The 18,015-nt window shown below is 31.8% G+C and overlaps 1 protein-coding gene across 1 annotated transcript; it reads right to left on the bottom strand.

Moving 5' to 3' along the window:
* Positions 1-11,081: 11,081 nt before the first annotated feature.
* Positions 11,082-15,578, bottom strand: LOC132731418 (uncharacterized). Its single transcript, XM_060717600.1, has 2 exons — positions 15,191-15,578; positions 11,082-13,207 (listed from the first exon to the last, which is right to left on the bottom strand). Exons 1-2 carry the CDS (start codon positions 15,523-15,525, stop codon positions 11,872-11,874), a joined length of 1,671 nt encoding a protein of 556 aa, XP_060573583.1. The 5' UTR covers positions 15,526-15,578; the 3' UTR covers positions 11,082-11,871.
* Between the last annotated feature and the right edge of the window lie 2,437 nt (positions 15,579-18,015).

Raw genomic sequence — 18,015 nt, forward strand, 5'->3', positions numbered from 1 at the left:
AAAGGAAACATATTTATTTACTACTCATCTTGTCGCCAATGTGGTTTCGTTTTGTTTTACAGATGTGAACTTGTTGTATATTGTGGAATATCAATATTTATACAAGACTTTAAAGATAAAAGAACGGTCTGACCCAGCGTTTAGATTTGATGCGCCTAAAAAGATGATAATTATACAACAATTATGATTTAACATCCACAATATTTGAACCATGCTGTGTGGCTTTTGATATCTCTAAACGCCTGCCAAAGTCAACACTCGCTCTTTCCCAAGCAACAAAATTAATATTATCTTTGATAAAAATGTACTTTTATTACATACCGAATATAATTTGTATCAAATCATTTTACTGAATACAAACAGAACTGCACACGGACATTCTATAATAATTGGCAGAGGAGGCTTATCATATCACGATTCAATGTTTTCTTTTTTATTATTTGATTCATTTGGTTAATCTAATATATATGTTATATTTATAATATATGAAGTACATGTGTTGAATTGAACTCAAACCATTTATTTGATACTTGTACGACATAAGAATTGGCTGTACAGAGAATTCAACTAAACAATGTCGTAATTTAAAGAGCTTAACAAAAAGTAGACTCAGTTTTGAGATTAACAAAAGAATTCCTACAAGTAAAAACCTACGTTTACGAAATAAAAATGGTGTGCAAACACATGTGAAAATCAGAACCGATTTATCTAGAGGAACTGCTATCATGTGGAGCATACTTTATGATATAATTTAACTAAACTATCACGTGACACCAAGAATACTATACAAGCAATGCAGACCTGTACCCGTGCAAAACGTCGGTAGGTCATGTGGGGGTTGCGTTCACAGAACGCCGCCCTTCCTTTATGATATTGTTTTTCAAAACACCCCTTTCACTTTGTCATTAAATATAATCATTTTTATTTTTTTTAAAAGACAGAACATATAAATTATCTCCGTCACAGCAAAAGTTAAAAGTTTAATTTATTTAAAGTGAAAAATTATGCTTTTTGCTGTGAAGTTTTGTTGAATTAGTAATATATTTCAAAAGATTGACTATTATAATGGTGATTGACCGATTGTTAATAATGAATAATGCTGGATGGATGTATAATTAACACTTTTTCAAAAGGCATTTAAAACTTTATACTTATAAACTGTACAATATTCTTGGCTTAAAAACAAAAAAGTACAAAAGTTTACCATCTTGTTTAAAAAATATTGACATTTAAAGTATAACTTTGTATCAGTTTTATACAACAACGACAAAAAGAATGTTTTTATTAACCGCAGAAAAGTTTTGCTAGTTTCATATTTTTCTTATTTGAAAAGTACTAGTAAAGAAAAAAGTTTTTTAATTACTAGTGACAAATGTCTATTGGTTTTATTGAGACAGGTACTTGTTTCTTTACATCAAACCAGAGGGTGGGGTAAATAAATCTGTTAGATTTTGTCATATACAAAATAAAATAGGTGTAACAAAATATTATTTAATAATGATTATCTTGATACAAATCTAAAAAAAATCTTGTGAAAAATTTAAAGAAAGTTACCATGTCGATTTCAAATTATAATCATTTTAACTTGTTACCCTATCTAATTTCACACAATTCACAGTAAAAATATATACTTTTTTTAATTTCATATTTTACATAGAAAATAAGTAAAAAAAATCTGGCAAAACAAAAAGCAAACAAAATGAAAGAAGAGGACTGTAAAATTCTAAATCAAAACATTGATTCCTAGAAACAGGTGTCAGGGTTTGTGTCTATAATTGTCAATCTAGAAGCCCTTTTCAGTATTATTAAATGAGCTGTCATTTTGTTTCCCTTTCCTTTCTGGTGTTCACCCATAAACAGAAATAAATTATATTATTGTTAAAACATGATACATGTTAAAGTTTTTATTAGTTTCAAAGGAAGTCTAATCTTAAACAATTTCAAAACAAGAGCCATGTCAACATGACCAACCCCCGCCGAATGTGTTTGCCCATTGTAGTAGAGCAGAATAATTCCATTTTAAGAGGTCTTTTGGTAATGAAAACTAATGGCTGAAGTGATTACAGATTTCAAACCTATGTGAATACTGATGGCTGAAAAGGGCAATAACTAAAAAATAATGCAGGGTAGGTTATTATTCTTGTGTGCTGCACCTCTCCTCAGTAAAATCTATCCACCTATGAAGTTTCAAGTTGATACCTCAAATACTTTTTGAGATAAGCTCCCGACAAAATAGTACGAAAAAGGAAAAAGGGCAATAGCTCAAAAATTATATAGGGAAGAGTTACCATTCTTGTGCACAGCATACCTCCTGAATAAGATCTATCCACCTTTGACATTTCATGTTGACATCTCAAACACGTTTGAGTTATGCTCCACTTAGGTGAAAACTTAAGTATGAAAAGAACAAAGGGCAATAACTAAAACATTATGAAAGGTAGAGTTATCATTCTTGTGTACTGCACACCTCCTGAGTATAATTTATGCACCTATGAAGTTTTATGTTGATATCTCAATGGCTTTTTGAGTTATGCTCTGGACAAAAATTAATTTTGAAAAATAAAAAAGGGCAATAACTCAAAAATTATGCAGGGTAGAGTTATCATTCTTGTGCACTGCACTCCTCCTTAATGAGATCCATCCAGCTATGAAGTTTCAAGTTGATACCTCAAATACTTTTTGAGAAAAGCTCCGGACAAAAAAGTATGAAAAAGAACAAAGGGCAATAACTCAAAAAATGTTTAGGGAAGAGTTATCATTCTTGTGCGCAGCATTCCTCCTCAATAAGATCTATCCACCTATGACATTTCATTTTGACATCTCAAATACTTTTGAAATATGCTCCACTCGGGTGAAAAATTGAGTATGATAAATAACAAAGGGAAATAACTCAACAATAGGTAGAGTTATCATTCTTGTGCATTGCACACCTCTTGAGTGAGATCTATGCACCTATGAAGTTTTATATTGATATCTCAAAGGTTTTTTGAGTTATGCTCTGGACAAAAAATTAATTTTGAAAAATAACAAAGGGCAATAACTCAAATATTATGTAGGGTAGAGTTACCATTATTATGCACTGCACTGCTCCTCAATGAGATGCATCCACCTATGAAGTTTTAAGTTGATACCTCAAATACTTTTTGAGATATGCTCCGGACAAAAATGTCGGACGGAAGGACGGACGGACGAAGACTATTTCTATATCCCCCGCCGCCTTTTCAGTGGGGGGGGTAATAAGGATGCATTCTCATAATTTGTTGTCAATTACCTTTTTATTCAAATTGATATACTGGTTTATAAATTGAATATAACCCCACACAATAAAACCAATTAAAAAATTCATTGTTTCTTAGTTGAATATATAAGATATAATAATAAAAATATTTTTAAATGATTAAACTATTAAAATTATTATTTTAATCAAATCATAATATAAAAAAAACTGTCCGTACCCGTATTTATGATGCAAGCATTGTTTCAAGAAAAGAGACATTTCTTGAAAATGATATAAATCATATTTATGAACAATGATAAATTCTCTAGATTTATCTTAAATGTCGTTCGGTTGAATGATTTTTTTGTTATATGGTATGGTCTGGCATAATTATCATTGCAAAAGTGATATCACAATTTGATCTACGTGTTTCTACAATTTTGAGGAAAACAATTAATGTATAAGATAATTCGTGAATTTGTTAAATTTATGTTAAGGTGATATATTATTTATTTATTTATTTATTTATTTATTTATTTATTTATTTATTTATTTATTTATTTATTTTTTTTTTATTTATTTATTTATTATATTAGGCGTATATGAATCGATTCTTGTACTTTATTTGAAGACTTCTTCATCTCAGAAGTTTTATCATTTGCGGATGTTTCAAAATTTTACCAGTTTATGGTAATTTTTGAATCCTGCTTAAGGTGACAACGGAGTCAATTATCACTAAAATGAGATGTTTTGCTTAGAAGATTTATTAATCTTTTTGAATACATTCATGATTTAATTTTGGAAGCAGTTAGTCTAGAAACTATGTTTTTAAACGTTATAAAACGACACCTATACCATTTTTATCTGCTTTGCGCGTAACCTGTCAATTACCGATAACGCGCCGCCCCCTATTGCTAATGAGGCATCAATGAGGGAAATCGGTAGTTCCATGTATCCATGAATTACTGGTTTATTTGTTATTAGTCGATACTACTCGTAATACATGTATCATAAAAATACTGAATATCTTTTATTTGCACGACCATGGAGATTGTTAAAACAATGTAGCTGTCTTTATCCATACTGTGTGAAAAACTTTTTTATTTATCCCGTAATCCGATAGACATTATATTGAGTTCATGAACTTAAGTACGGATTCAAGAGCCTGCTTTATATTCAACCTCGTTTTCTAACAATGTCAAAAGAAACAGACAACATTTTTATGTGATATATATATGACAGGTGGTCAAGTGTCCTTTACAAATTTCTTAAATATTTCTACGATAGTCTTCGGATGATAAATTCTTTATGAATCAATAAAAAAGATATGAAAATATATTTTCAGTGAACGCTTTGAATATATTGTTGACCACTAAATCGAGCACAATTTATTGTATGTCCCAGAAGAAACTGAATCTAAGTTTGCCGTGCAAAGATAAAATTCGGGATAATAAAAGTCAAGAACGACAGATCATATTGATCGAGAAATACCTTTTATTTCTATTAAATTGTGTCAAGCATATATATGAACTGATCGAACAAAAATATATTATATCCCGTTCTAATTTGTACAACGTACCATGTATGGACTTTAAAAGTCTGTCAGGAGCTCATGCAGTTTTTCGTTATTTTAATTTATATTTTAACGGAATTTCATACACGAATACACAGGTATTCACGAATACATTGATATAATATTATAATAATAATGATTTTGATGCTAGATAATAATAATGTGAAACACTTAGATTACCCGATAGCAGTACGAACGTTAAATGCGTTCCATTTTACCCCACTGAGTGCCTCAAATTTTACCGATAGTCACGTGATATGTGCCACAGATTCCAGACGGACAGTTAATCACGTAAAGATCTGAAGAAACTCTGCTATAAAATGATATTTATCAGCCATTTTCTAATTGGTCAGATATAACTGGGTCATAAAAATTTGTAAGAGTATGTTACCGCATCGTGTCACCCCCTTTGGTGTGATATTTGCGTGTTATACAATAATTTACGGAAAACGTAGGGAACAGCCGATTTATGACACTTTGAAGCGCGTCGGACTAACTTTGAATCCGCATAACTTTTTAATAAACAAGCAATTAACATGCGGTTTAAAGCACATGAAAGGGAATTCAATTATGGAGGGTACCGTGTCAGGGATTTTTGTTTGCTCAATTGGCGACTTAATTATCTTTAATAACGTAATATGTATGGTGAAAAAAGTCGCATAAATTGTTTGACGTTCCGTAATTTTTTTTTGAGAAAAAATCAAAAAAATCTGAGACACGGCTCCCCAGATATTATAATTATGTTTATATTCCAAGAGTTTGATGACAAAAAAAAAATGACTTTGATATGGCGATTTAAAATTATAGAATATTTTATCAAAATCAATAATTTACTTTATATGAAGATCAAAGACATATAATGCACAAAATTTAAATAAATAACAATTATTATAAAAAAATGGGTTGGTTAAAATGACATTTATGGTAGTACCACGGAAAGTGTCTGTTGTCGCCTTAAGCCGGTGCTGAGGGGGCGTGTATAGAAATTTGTACCTTCAAGTACCGTCCATGAGCAGACTAAATGAAATAAAGTCTGCAACATTTAACATTTTCAATTGATCGTTTTGTACGTTCTTTAGCGATTCCGTTTTTCTCACAGTTATATTATTCTGAACCTTCGGGTCATTGATTCAAAATTTCTATAGTCTTAAAGATTAAATAACGCTATGGGTGCGTAAGAAATATGTTGCTCTTTTTGTTACTTCATATGAACTGATTTAATAAAACCGAGTTAAAAAATAGCATCCATTTATTGTGATCTCATTTCATTCGAGGGGAGCACCTTTCGGCATCATTTTTATAAAAAGGAATATATGGTTTCAGTATATAACATTGTTATACAATTTTAACTACTGTATAGACTATATGTTGTGATATTCGTGTTGTTACGCACTGATTTACAGGAAACGAAGTCGTTATTCTGTTGCTTTACCGGCAAATATATTTTTTCTACATTTAAAACACATTTTCCACATGAAAACTGTCAATTTGAAATATTTACATTTTATCGGGTAGTAAACATGATGAAGTGGAAACGTGAATTTAAGATGTTTGTAGTTCTTGGCTACCTTTACCTAATCTATCTTAAGCATACAGAAGCCATGAATAGGTGATAATTTATTATGTAAACAAGGTCATAAAACATTATTGTAACTTTATCTGGATTTTCATTTTCGTTTCTTATATGATTTCTCATGCTGATAAATCTAAAAAAAAATATATATTTCATATTTGACTTTTGTTTAGAAAGATTTTCACGATCTTAAGCTTATGTAATTGGAAAACTACATATTCGTAAAATTAAAATTTCACGGTGAGAGGCAAATAATATATTTATTGGTAGAAATAGAATACCAAGTTTTCAGATTCATTTTGACGGGAAAAAACGTCATCAATTGAACCTAACAAGCCAACCTTTTTTTTATTGACATAAAGGGTAACAGATACTGTAAAAATTAGAGTTTCTTTTTTGCATCTTTATTATAAAAAGCATGAAATATGCATACAAACGTTGCAAATTTTGTGCCATAATTAAACGGGAAATAGTGTTTAACAGAAACTTGGTTCAAAGGCTGCAACACTCCATATATTATGGTGAAAAAGTGGCATTTAACAAATAATGTATATTGCTAGACATGACAAAATGTTGATTCGTTCAATTTAATATCTTACTGCATCTCAAAATATGCTGTTTCTGTTGTTGTTGTTGTTTTGAAATATTTGTGCATTTAAAAAGGAAAGGAAGCGATTACGGAAGTTAATTATATTCCTATGACAGCAATTAAATGATCATGTTTCACTCTTAATTTTAAAAAATGACCACAGCAGTATCCAAATGATATTGAAGACAAAATCTATACTCATTCGTTAGTATAAAAAATAATGAGGAAAACATTATAACGACACTGAAAAAAAATTGATTTTTATTGATTAAAATATATCTTGAGTATATAGACATTACATATATGTATTATATAAACATGACTTGAGTTATTAGTAAACATGCTTTTAAAATATTTTATCTAGACTAGAGTTGCTGTAATATACTATTTTCTCAATGTAACCAACGAAATAAAAAAATATTTTAAAACAAGATTTTAAACATGTAAGTATTATCACGCCTGATAAGCAACTGTGAGTAGCATATTGTGCGTGACGCGGTTTAACACGTAGACTATCTCTGCCATCTTTAACTTTGTTGAGATAAACGTAACCAGAATTATTATCAAAATTTTATGAAATGAAACAAATAAATGAATCTACTGACATCTGATGGAGTAGTCAATTAAAAATAAATATGAATTTTGACTCCGCTCACATTCATATGTATAGTTCACATTTATTTTTAACAAATATGATATAGAGGATATTTGTTTGTTTGTGTGTAAGATGAAATTTTATTTCATCGAGTGGGCTTTAAAAACAGTATTCTCACGAGTGGCGTAGCCACGAGTGAGAATACTGTTTTTAAAGTTCACGAGATGAAATAAAATTACATCTTACACAACAAACAGACAAATTTTCTTTTTATTTTATGCTTAAAAACAAGTTAAAACGAAATTTCCATAATTTTAACGTTAATATTAAAATTTGTTTCCCCCATTGAGAGCCCCATTTAGACGGAATTTCACATTAAAAGCAAGAAGTCTTGAGCTGAAAAACAAGTCCGCCAATCAAGGTTAAATGACGGGGATATTTATTCATTTTATTAAAAAAATATGAATGATCGCTTGTTTTAATAATAAAAACAAACAATTCTTGTAGGAGAAAAAGTCCAACCATCCATCCATATTTCTGTTACTTACTGCGAATTTATATTAGACCTGGCTTTGTAAAATGTAAGCGGCAGCCATTTTTTAAAGTTGTGTATTTCATGGGAGGAAAATAATTGTGTAAGATTCAGAGGGAGATAATTTGGATTTGTTAGTCATACACCTTTTTAAAAGAAAGAAAACTTATTTGAGGATTGTAAGAGACAAAAAATAAGTGTTGACAGAAGTGAAAACATTCAGAAAAGGAGCTAGGAAAATGGAAAACTTGGAAGCTTGCTAAGGAACGCTGGGTTGTTTTACTTATTCTACGAGTGATGGCTGTCAATGCTTTTCAATTTTTCATAAAGCATACGGCAGTTATTGCTCGTAGGATACTTTAATATGCCCAAATGTCATCAAGAGCAGTTTTGCATGGGGAAGGAATGTATTTTTCAGACTGTAAAAACGAAACAAAAAAATTTAGAGACGAAATTTGGTGATTGGAATTTGAATGAATAGAAGTAAGTTTTCTCTCTTTATTACTTTTGACATTTAAGTTATTTATCTATTTCAGCTTTGCTATTTCTTTTAACAGCCTGACATTGTCAGAATTGTCAGTAAAAATAAAATTGAGGTACCACATGGGGAAAATCTTAAAAAAGTAGTTTCGTCATTGAAAAAAGTGAAATTATATTTTGATAATTTTCACTGTGAAATTATCAAATATAATTTTCACGGATAAATCAGTAATCCACTGAAAAGCATAAAATAAATGAAATTCTTTTTCTTTCAATAAAGTTTCGTAGAGTAAAATTATAATACCACACTTAAACACTGTTTTACTTTCTTTCACCTTTTGCATTAAGATTTTTACTACTAAGTATTTATTACAACTTTTTGTTATAACAATTACTTAGTAATATAATTCATAAATCTTAACACAAGAAACGTTTAACAGTTTAATATTTTTTATTTATGATACTTTTCTTTAATGACTTCTAGTCATCAGTTTTAACTATACTCATATAAAACTCTATTATAACTTTAAAGACAGAAACCTTAATAATTTTAAATGTCCAAAATATATCACTTTAATTTAAATCCAACGTAATTTCAATAAAATCTTATAAACTTTTAACCTAAATATTTTCTGACTTGTATGCTTAATTATCTATATACTTATAGCTTATACCAATACTCATAAAAAGGCGGAAAAATAATAAGAAAAACATATTAAACCACGTGGCTCGAAAAAAGAAAGGAATTTACAATGTAGTAATATATTTCAAGTTAGTTTTCTTATTACCTTAAAAAAGTCAGGAGCAAACTAAAATGACATATTATATAGTTTTATTATATACATGAGGGTTGCTAACAACGTGGGCTAAACCCACTTACGGCACAGACAAAGATAACATCTGAATCTATCTACATCTATGGTTACGGGGAAGGTCTGTTTGTTTTATCAAAAACTTTTGAAATTATTATTCATTGGTTTAAGTAACGAATTCAAAAGAGTGTTTATGACTTAATAGTTTCTTACAAAATCAAACTAAAAAATACTTTGTGTAATTATTATACAAATGTGGACTTTTAGCTGGTCAACATGATGTGATATGTACTGAAAAAAACAACGAGGGTCATTCAATAAATAATGAAACTTACTACATAATTTCTTAATAGCGTTAGATATCATTCTTACCTTATTATAATCCTTCAAAGTAATATCCTTTGTGGTCAAAGACCGATGTCCAGCGCTTCGGCAGGTCTTCTATTCCCGTTGCTAGGCAACCACGCTCACATGCTCGCCTGCTCGACCACGGCAACTTCAAGCTCGTCTAGGTCGTCGAAACGTATTCCTCTCATATTTTCCTTCAGCTTGGGAAATAAGTCATAGTCACAGGGACTTATATCCGGGGAATAAGGTGGGTGAGCTAATATTTCCAATCCGTATGACTGAAACAGTGACGTCACCCCCTCTACACCGTGTGTCGTTGCGTTGTCATGAAGGATTATTGGATAAGCCGCTTAAAGCTCAGACGCTTTTTTCGAATCGCTGGTCTAAGGTGTTTTTAAGGTACTCCTCATAGTACTTGCCATTGATAGTTTTTCCACTTTGCACTTTATGAATTTTCAATATACCATGGATATCGTATGTAAATATCATCAGCATCTTAAGTTTTGACTGTTCCCGTCTAAACTTTGCTGGCCTCGAAGAGTTAGGAGTATGCCACTCAGTTGATTGTCTTTTCAACTCTGGCTCATACGATTTTACATCAATAGCCACAATTCTTGATAAAAAGTCCCTGCCTCTTTACTTAACCGTGAAAGATGGTTACTAGCGATGTTCAAACGATGTTCTGCCTGCTCCGATGTCAAGCGATGTGGAACCTATCTTGCCGAAACCTTGCGCATTTTTAAATGGTTTCGAATAATTGTATGAACCGATCCTACACTTATTTCCAGTTCCTGTGCCAATTCTTCACGTGATATCCTTCTGTCATGATCTAAAAGCTTTTTTTACATGGACCGTACTATACGAGTCAGTAGCTGTAACATTTCTCTCTGGTCGATGGTTATCGTTAACACTGTCCCTGCCGTCCTTGAATTCTTTCACCCATCTAGTAACTTGTACATACGAAAAAGCATATGTGCCGCAAGCTTTATGTAATGCATTGAATATCTCTTTCGCGCTTTTCTTACACTGAACTTCAAATTTATTGAACTGCGCTGCTCCTGCGATGTGAACGCGGCCATGACGCTTTAAGTGACGTCAGTTAACGTCAAGCTGTGAAGACGTAACATGATATAACGTCATCAAACTTTGTGAAAAATTCGAAAAAAAAAATGACGCATAGTCGTGTAAATTTTCTATGGAATTCGAATCATTAGTTTAAAAGTTATTAAGATGGTTTCATTATTTATTGAATGACCCTCGTAATATTGACCGGAGCGATAGCTTGTCTTCTTTTTCCACAATTTGCATCGACTCTCTTAATTCTTAATGTTCCTACAAATCTAAAAAACAGTAACTAAACTAGACTAATTTGACTTTTATTTGTGAGTCGCCCATGGTCACATTTATGGTGATAATATATGGAAATGAGAAACTGCAATATGAAGAAAAATGCTATCATTTTCAAAAAAATGCTCACTGTTTTATCAAAGAACTATGGTTCTTTGTAGGTTGTGTTCTTGTTTTAATTCGAGATAAATTTTCAATTTTCTGAATCTGAAATTTGACCTTTTTGATAGTGTTTTGTATTTCTCTCGAATGATCTCCCATTTTCAAGACTTTTATTTTTGTATGGTATCAATGTGCTTTATTACATTATAGACATATCAAAAATCTTTGCATCGTTTTAAGATAAGGTGAGGCAAGGGATGATTAGAGTTTTTTCCAAGTTTTTATGAAAACAAATCACAGTATTAAATATTTTGTACATTTTGGCTTGTTTCATTTTAAAAGATCTACAGAAACCCATTTGTTTCAATATACATGGCTTTCGAGATCATCTATACTTTTTTAGAATGCTACTTTTCAACACAAATATTTACGATGATTAAATTAATAAAGGTATATATACGAAGGTGCATCAGATTACATTTTAAACGGTCTTCTTAAAATTTGAGAAATTACCATTTCTTTGCCATTTTTTTATATAAATAGAACGTTTTTGAGCACATTGAGCATACATATTCTTTTGAAAACGGACAAATATAGTTCGCACCTTTGTAAAGGAAATATAATATTAACGAAAATAAGGATAGTAATAATATATATGTTCCTTCCTCTGCATTTACTGACATTCAACAAGTTGAAATAAATTTTACTTCAAAAAAGCAACTTTGACAACATTGCATCTGTCTCCTGTAATAACTAATGCACGTTTTCTTTTGTCAAAACAAACTGAATAAATATTTCTTAATCCATCTGATGGCTTAATGACTTCGCCCATTTTCTTCATACTGCTGTCAAATTGTATTACATTATCCGAACTATACCCGGATACAAACAAAGCTCCTATTCCATTGGTACAAACACTTGACACAGACTTCAATTCAGGATCAGTAAATGTCTGACAGTAATTCCCTTTTCCGTCCAAGGAAATAAGACCATTCCAACTTGCAACAAACATTTTATCATCCACATCACTAAAAGCAATATGTCGCGTGCAGGAGAATATATTCTTTCCATTATTGTCTTGAGTAACAACTTGCAAAAAAGTACCTGTTAAATCATACATGTATAAGGAGCTACCATTGTCAGTTAAATACAGTTTCTGATCGTTACATGCAATGCCCAAACACATGTGGTTAAATTTGATATTTCTTGTGAGTAGAAGCTGGCTGTTTAGAGCGACAAATTGAACTGATTTATCGCTCAAACTGACTGCAGCTTCAGTATCACTTGTACAACACACATCACATGGCGATCCAGGAAGTGAACAATATTCTTTTGCAATCATATTTTGTATATCTGCACGCTTTAGTTTTTTATTTTGACAATCAGCAATAAGTAAGAATCCATCTGTTGTTAAACATGTTCCATACACAACTGTATTCACTTCAGATTGAAGGCGGATATCTAAATCTTTAATACATTCCACTGTCCAGACTTTTGTTTTTGTTGATGGTCTTAGAGCACGTCCGAACGTTTTGAGATTTTGAAGAGTGCTTTTTATCTTAGGATCAACATTGATAGTAATCCTCGTCTCAAAACTGGATTTTTCGGGAAAAGTTGCGTCGTTCATCTTTGAAATGTATGAAGAAGATATTTTCATTGACACAAACTGCTGGGCCTTGTTACCCTCTGATTGTTTCAAATCATTCAACAATTGTTCAAGGCGAGCTATTTCGTCTTCTGTAACTGTATTCTCTTGGAAAAGCTCCGAGTCAACTTCTTGAAATATTTTTTCAACCTCGGCTATCGAGTCTTCCTCGATGTTGTTTAAGATGACGTCGAGTTCTTCACGATAGTTTTTAATTTCTCTTATCGCATCAAATTTAGATTCCTTTAAATCTTCTCGTTGAGCTCGTTTAGTATCAATTAATTTTTCTTTCAACTTTTTTAAATCTTTCAATTTTTCGTTTAACTTTTTGATGTCTTGTGTGTTGTGTGCTTTGTCAACAATATCCGGAATTGACTTTACGCCAGAGCACAACCTGGAATGAATAAAGGTGTCATAGATTAGAAAGAAATGCACAAATTTATTACAATTACTTTTTATACTACATAATGTAGATAAGAAATACAATGAACTTAAAATGAACTCACTGGAGAACACTAACATAACACATGTTCCGTTCAGTAATCTCAATTACAAGAGTTGATATTAAATAATAAGAGAAACCTGACAGGCACTTGTAGCGAAATCTATTATGCTCCCACTTAAAAATATTGGGGACATATTGTAATAGATTGTTAAGTCTTAACGTCCGTACGTCCTGTAATCCTTTTTTCGTTCAAAAATTCAAAAAAAGTAATTTATGTTACATTGAATTGATGATACTGAAGCCATAAGGTCAAAGGTCTAGATTACAGTGACCCTTGTTTGGTTAATTACATCCGAAGGTATTTTAATTGGTATGGAAAATACCCGTGGCAAATGAATGACCTCTATTGATTTCGAGGCCATTAGATATAAATGCCATAATGTCAAGTTCATAGTTACCTTCATGTAAAATACTTGACAATATCTTAAGAAGGAATACGCTTTAGATTATCTTGCTTAGAATAGAAATAGCCAATGGCCATTTGATGATCAGTCAAGTTCACGAAACAATTAATGCAAAATTGTTTTTCTGATAATAAAATTATGAAGAAAAATTCCGGAGACAAAGTGATCTCTCAAAAGCATTAATAACAACAAAATTGCATGAAAATTACACACTCGGTTTGTGCAACATCCCTGACGCACTTAGCACCGGCTTGATCGGTACTCAATTTTCAACACCTAATAGTGCTGGCATCAATGATCCCGAAGGACCAGAAAGATATAACAACACTGAAGTGTGAAGTACGGGGCAACTTGGGGCGTCCATGGCCGAGTGATTAATGTCGTTGACTTCAAACCACTTGCCCCTCTGCGCTGTGGGTTCGAATCTCGACAGGGACTTTGGGTTCTTTCATGTGAGGAAGCTATCTAGCTAACTTACGGAACTTCGGAGGTTCTACTTAGGTGCCCGTTCGTCCCTGAAATAATGCACGGAATGGCACTTGAGGTTTTCCTCGAATGTCGCCATTTGACCTATAATGTGTCGGTGTGACGTAAAACCCAATTAAGTGAATAAATTAATAATACGGGCAACTATTTACCGCAGCCACACAGCACTTGACACCAGCTGTTGTGAAGTACAAAAATCCGGAAACAAAGTGACCCCTCGAAAGCATTAATAACAACAATATTACATGAAAATTACAGAATCGGTTTGATTGAGTCTGTAAATGAAGTATAATGAATAATTGCAACATCCCTCACGCCCCCTAGTGAAGTTTACCTAGTAGGAACATTGCTTATGTCCAGTAGATGTAGATGACCTTTATTGATTTAAAGGTCATGAGGTCAAAAGTCATGGTCACATTAATACTTTTGTAAAACTCTTGTCTCATTGGGAAGAAATAATGATTACTTTATTTATATGGGTATGCATATTTTTCTTGACCAGTAGATGACCACACCCATATTCATATTTAGAGGTCATTTGGTCAATAACACAGTGACACCTGGTGTAAAATCCTGGTCTTATCAATAACAAGAGTTTCCTCAGTTATTAGTTTATGGAATTTAGTAGTAATAAAACTTGTACATATATACACTATACATGTATATATACTTATTAATAATTTACGTTTGTGAAATATGCAGAAGTATGTAAATATGCTACATGTACTGTACTGTGAAAAAAGCAAATCAAGTCGGAACATTAGTGTTTATAGTGTTGACCAGTGCCCTATTGACACATTTCGATTATTTTTAATTTTACGAGGGGGTGGGGATTGGCCATATTGACTACGTTTGTTGTTTCATTTTATCTATGTTTATTCTGCTATGATAATGAGTAAGTTGTCATCGCCTTTATACAATCATTTCAACGTTCTGTTTAAACAGGTTCATATAATTTACATATTTAAAAATAATTACTTACCTGTGGATTAGCGCCATGCAAGTTGTACAACCAACCTCGTCGTGATTACCACAATACATGTCTACTATCTTTGTCTCATGAACGCTACATCTCTGAGTGGGTATTGCTGGCAATCCTCCGATGCCACTTGACGACTTGTAATTTGTCTGATCCAAAAATGTGTGACTCTTTAATCCCGGCATTTTGTGATACATGTCGGCGCATGATTGACAATAGTATCCCTGACATTCCACACAGTATTTCGCAGCTTCTCTATTTCGTTTATCGTCCAAACAAGGCAAACATTTGAAATTAAAAATCTCGTCGGACGAATGTTCACTCCCACCAGACGCCATTTTAAACTTCAATATTTACTTCCTGTTTTGACACAAAGATAACGCTTCGTTGACGATAGTAATACCGTAACGAATGTAAAGTGTGCCCCATTATCATACCGCGTTTAAACCTGTGTAGTATACAAAATGACGGCGCTTTATGCAAATCTCATTTCACGCCCGGCAAACTGTCGCTCCACTTCAAAATTGTTTTGTAAAAATTACATAATGGAATAGGTATACACCTAATACACTTATTTATAAGCATAATATAAGGTCACTATTAAAGGCAATTAACTCTATAATGGATTTTGACGGAATTATGGCCCTTTTAAATATGGAGAATTCTTCATTATGTAGGTATCAAGCATTGAGAACAGTCGAGCACTCTATGATGTCCTACTGATAGCTCTTAATAATGTGCATGATTTTGACACCATGCTAACTGCTAATTTTAACGATGGCCCCCAGTTACCTTACAATTAGTTAAAATCAATACGAAACCAGTTTCATTATGTGGAAAACAACATATCGTAGAATCAACGAGACAGTCATATCCCTTTATACAAGAATGACTCTAATACATGTTTTTGTGCATCCACATCTGCAGAAGTGAAATCCTGAGCCCATAGGATGAGGGCTTTAAATAGATCCTAGCGCTTCTGTAGATGTTAATGCATGAAAAGGGTGAAATAATCCTCTATTGTAATCTATATTTAAGTGCAGACAATTCCTAAGCTTATTTGAACCAAATGTTCAGTATGAATTATACTAGTGTCGGAAGACGTACGGGTTTCTTCTCCTGTAAATTCTTTTTAAAAAAATTAATTTTTTAGCATCCTTATGACCGTCTTACTGCAGCTGCGAGTCCTTTTTTTATAAGTAATTTGGACAGCATATTTTGTGTCATAGATATCGGAATCAGCTAGCTAGGCCCTTATGGCATTATTTTGGCAAGGTCTTGTGAATAAATTAGAAAATCAGAATAATATTGAACAAAAAATTATCTTGGGTTTTTCGGTAATCAAACTAAGTGTTTGGCATTATTAATTAGTCATTCATGATTAAATATGAGATCAAGTTTAGACTTTACAGCTCTTTATATTTGATAATTTTGATATAAGACTCCATTTGTAAGATTGAACAACTAACTTTCTGACTACTGCGAATTTAAGGGCTGTTTAAATGGGATCGCTCTTAATTTTCTTGTCTATTTCTTCCTTTTATATTTTATAGCAGTTGAAATGCCAGATAAAGCCTTTCATAAGAATATGTCTTTCATGATATTACAGATGGTTGCTTTTTAAATCTCAGTCTTTTTTATTTATTTTCTTTTTTACTTTTTTCCACAACTGTCATAAAAGTACTGTACACAAGAACTAGTGAAATCATGCCGCGTTTAGCTTAATTCATGAGGTTTGTTTTACCGTTTGCTGAAAATCATTGTAGCTTGTCACTTGTTCAGCTTTCTTTTTTGTTTTTATTTGCAGCTTCTAGAATCACAATAACAATGAAACTAAATTGACCTTAACTGTACCATCATTCAGTACTAGATCAATAGGTGTTAATTATGAATAATTGACTTAATTTTACTTGTTTATACTGATCAGTATTAGTTGATAAGACTTAAAAACAGTACCTTGCTTAAGTTAGTATAAAAACGAACTGATGTAAAAATGTTGAAATATCAATATTTCAAACATTTTCAGCAATTTACTTTGGCTAGTATCCAGAAACATTTTTAAGAACTGGTCATTTTTGACGCAGAACTTAAATATAGATAGTTCAAGTAGTTTTATGGTTACGTTTTACTTTTTATTGCTATCAAAATACAAATTTCATAGCCTAGAATCCTATGAAATTATTATTATGAAGTGATTGTTTGTTTGTTTGTTTGTTTTTGTTTGTTTTGTTTTTTGTGGGGGAGGGGTGGGTGTGGGGGGAATTGCAGAGCTGTTGGTAAGAATATACAAAAGGTTCTATACCATTCCTTTAACTTTTGCACAATGACCCAATAGGAGGTCAGCTACATATTAATTCATTGGAATAAGGCTCAGCTTAGTTTGATTGCAAGTTACTTGCCCTTGAAATTATCTATAACTAGCAAAGAGATTCTTATTCAAGGGCAGGTAATGAAATTATGAGATGGTTTAACCCCCATTTTTTGTTTTAAGTACTTTTGTTTCTTTTATTGTGTTCTTAAACCAAGTAAAAATGCTTTAAGAAAATAAATCTAAGTTTAATTATGAGCATGTTTCAATATGAAATGGATGTTTTTAAAACAGTTTCATAATTATATTAGGTTATGCGGCCATATTTAACTTTGGCACCCATGTTGATATCTTTAATAGAGTATCTACATACTGATATGTTAAAAAAGCGTGTAATATAATGTTTTTATTTTATTTTATACTAATTTGAAAATGATTACAGCTGGTAAACTAAAATAATCAAATAAATTTTTATATGGTAGCCATCTTGGATTTTGGCAGCCATGTTGGATTTGCAAAA

Source organism: Ruditapes philippinarum, unplaced genomic scaffold (genome assembly GCF_026571515.1).
Source record: "Ruditapes philippinarum isolate M1 unplaced genomic scaffold, ASM2657151v2 ctg7712_1_1_1_1, whole genome shotgun sequence".
Classification (NCBI taxonomy): domain Eukaryota; kingdom Metazoa; phylum Mollusca; class Bivalvia; order Venerida; family Veneridae; genus Ruditapes; species Ruditapes philippinarum.

What these genes read in the sequence shown, in the direction of transcription:
- LOC132731418 (XM_060717600.1), bottom strand. Translation starts at nt 15,525, where the DNA reads ATGGCGTCTGGTGGGAGTGAACATTCGTCCGACGAGATTTTTAATTTC. An exon ending in TGCATGGCGCTAATCCACAG is followed by an intron (nt 13,208 to 15,190) that starts GTAAGTAATTAT and finishes TATTCATTCCAG; the next exon opens with GTTGTGCTCTGGCGTAAAGT.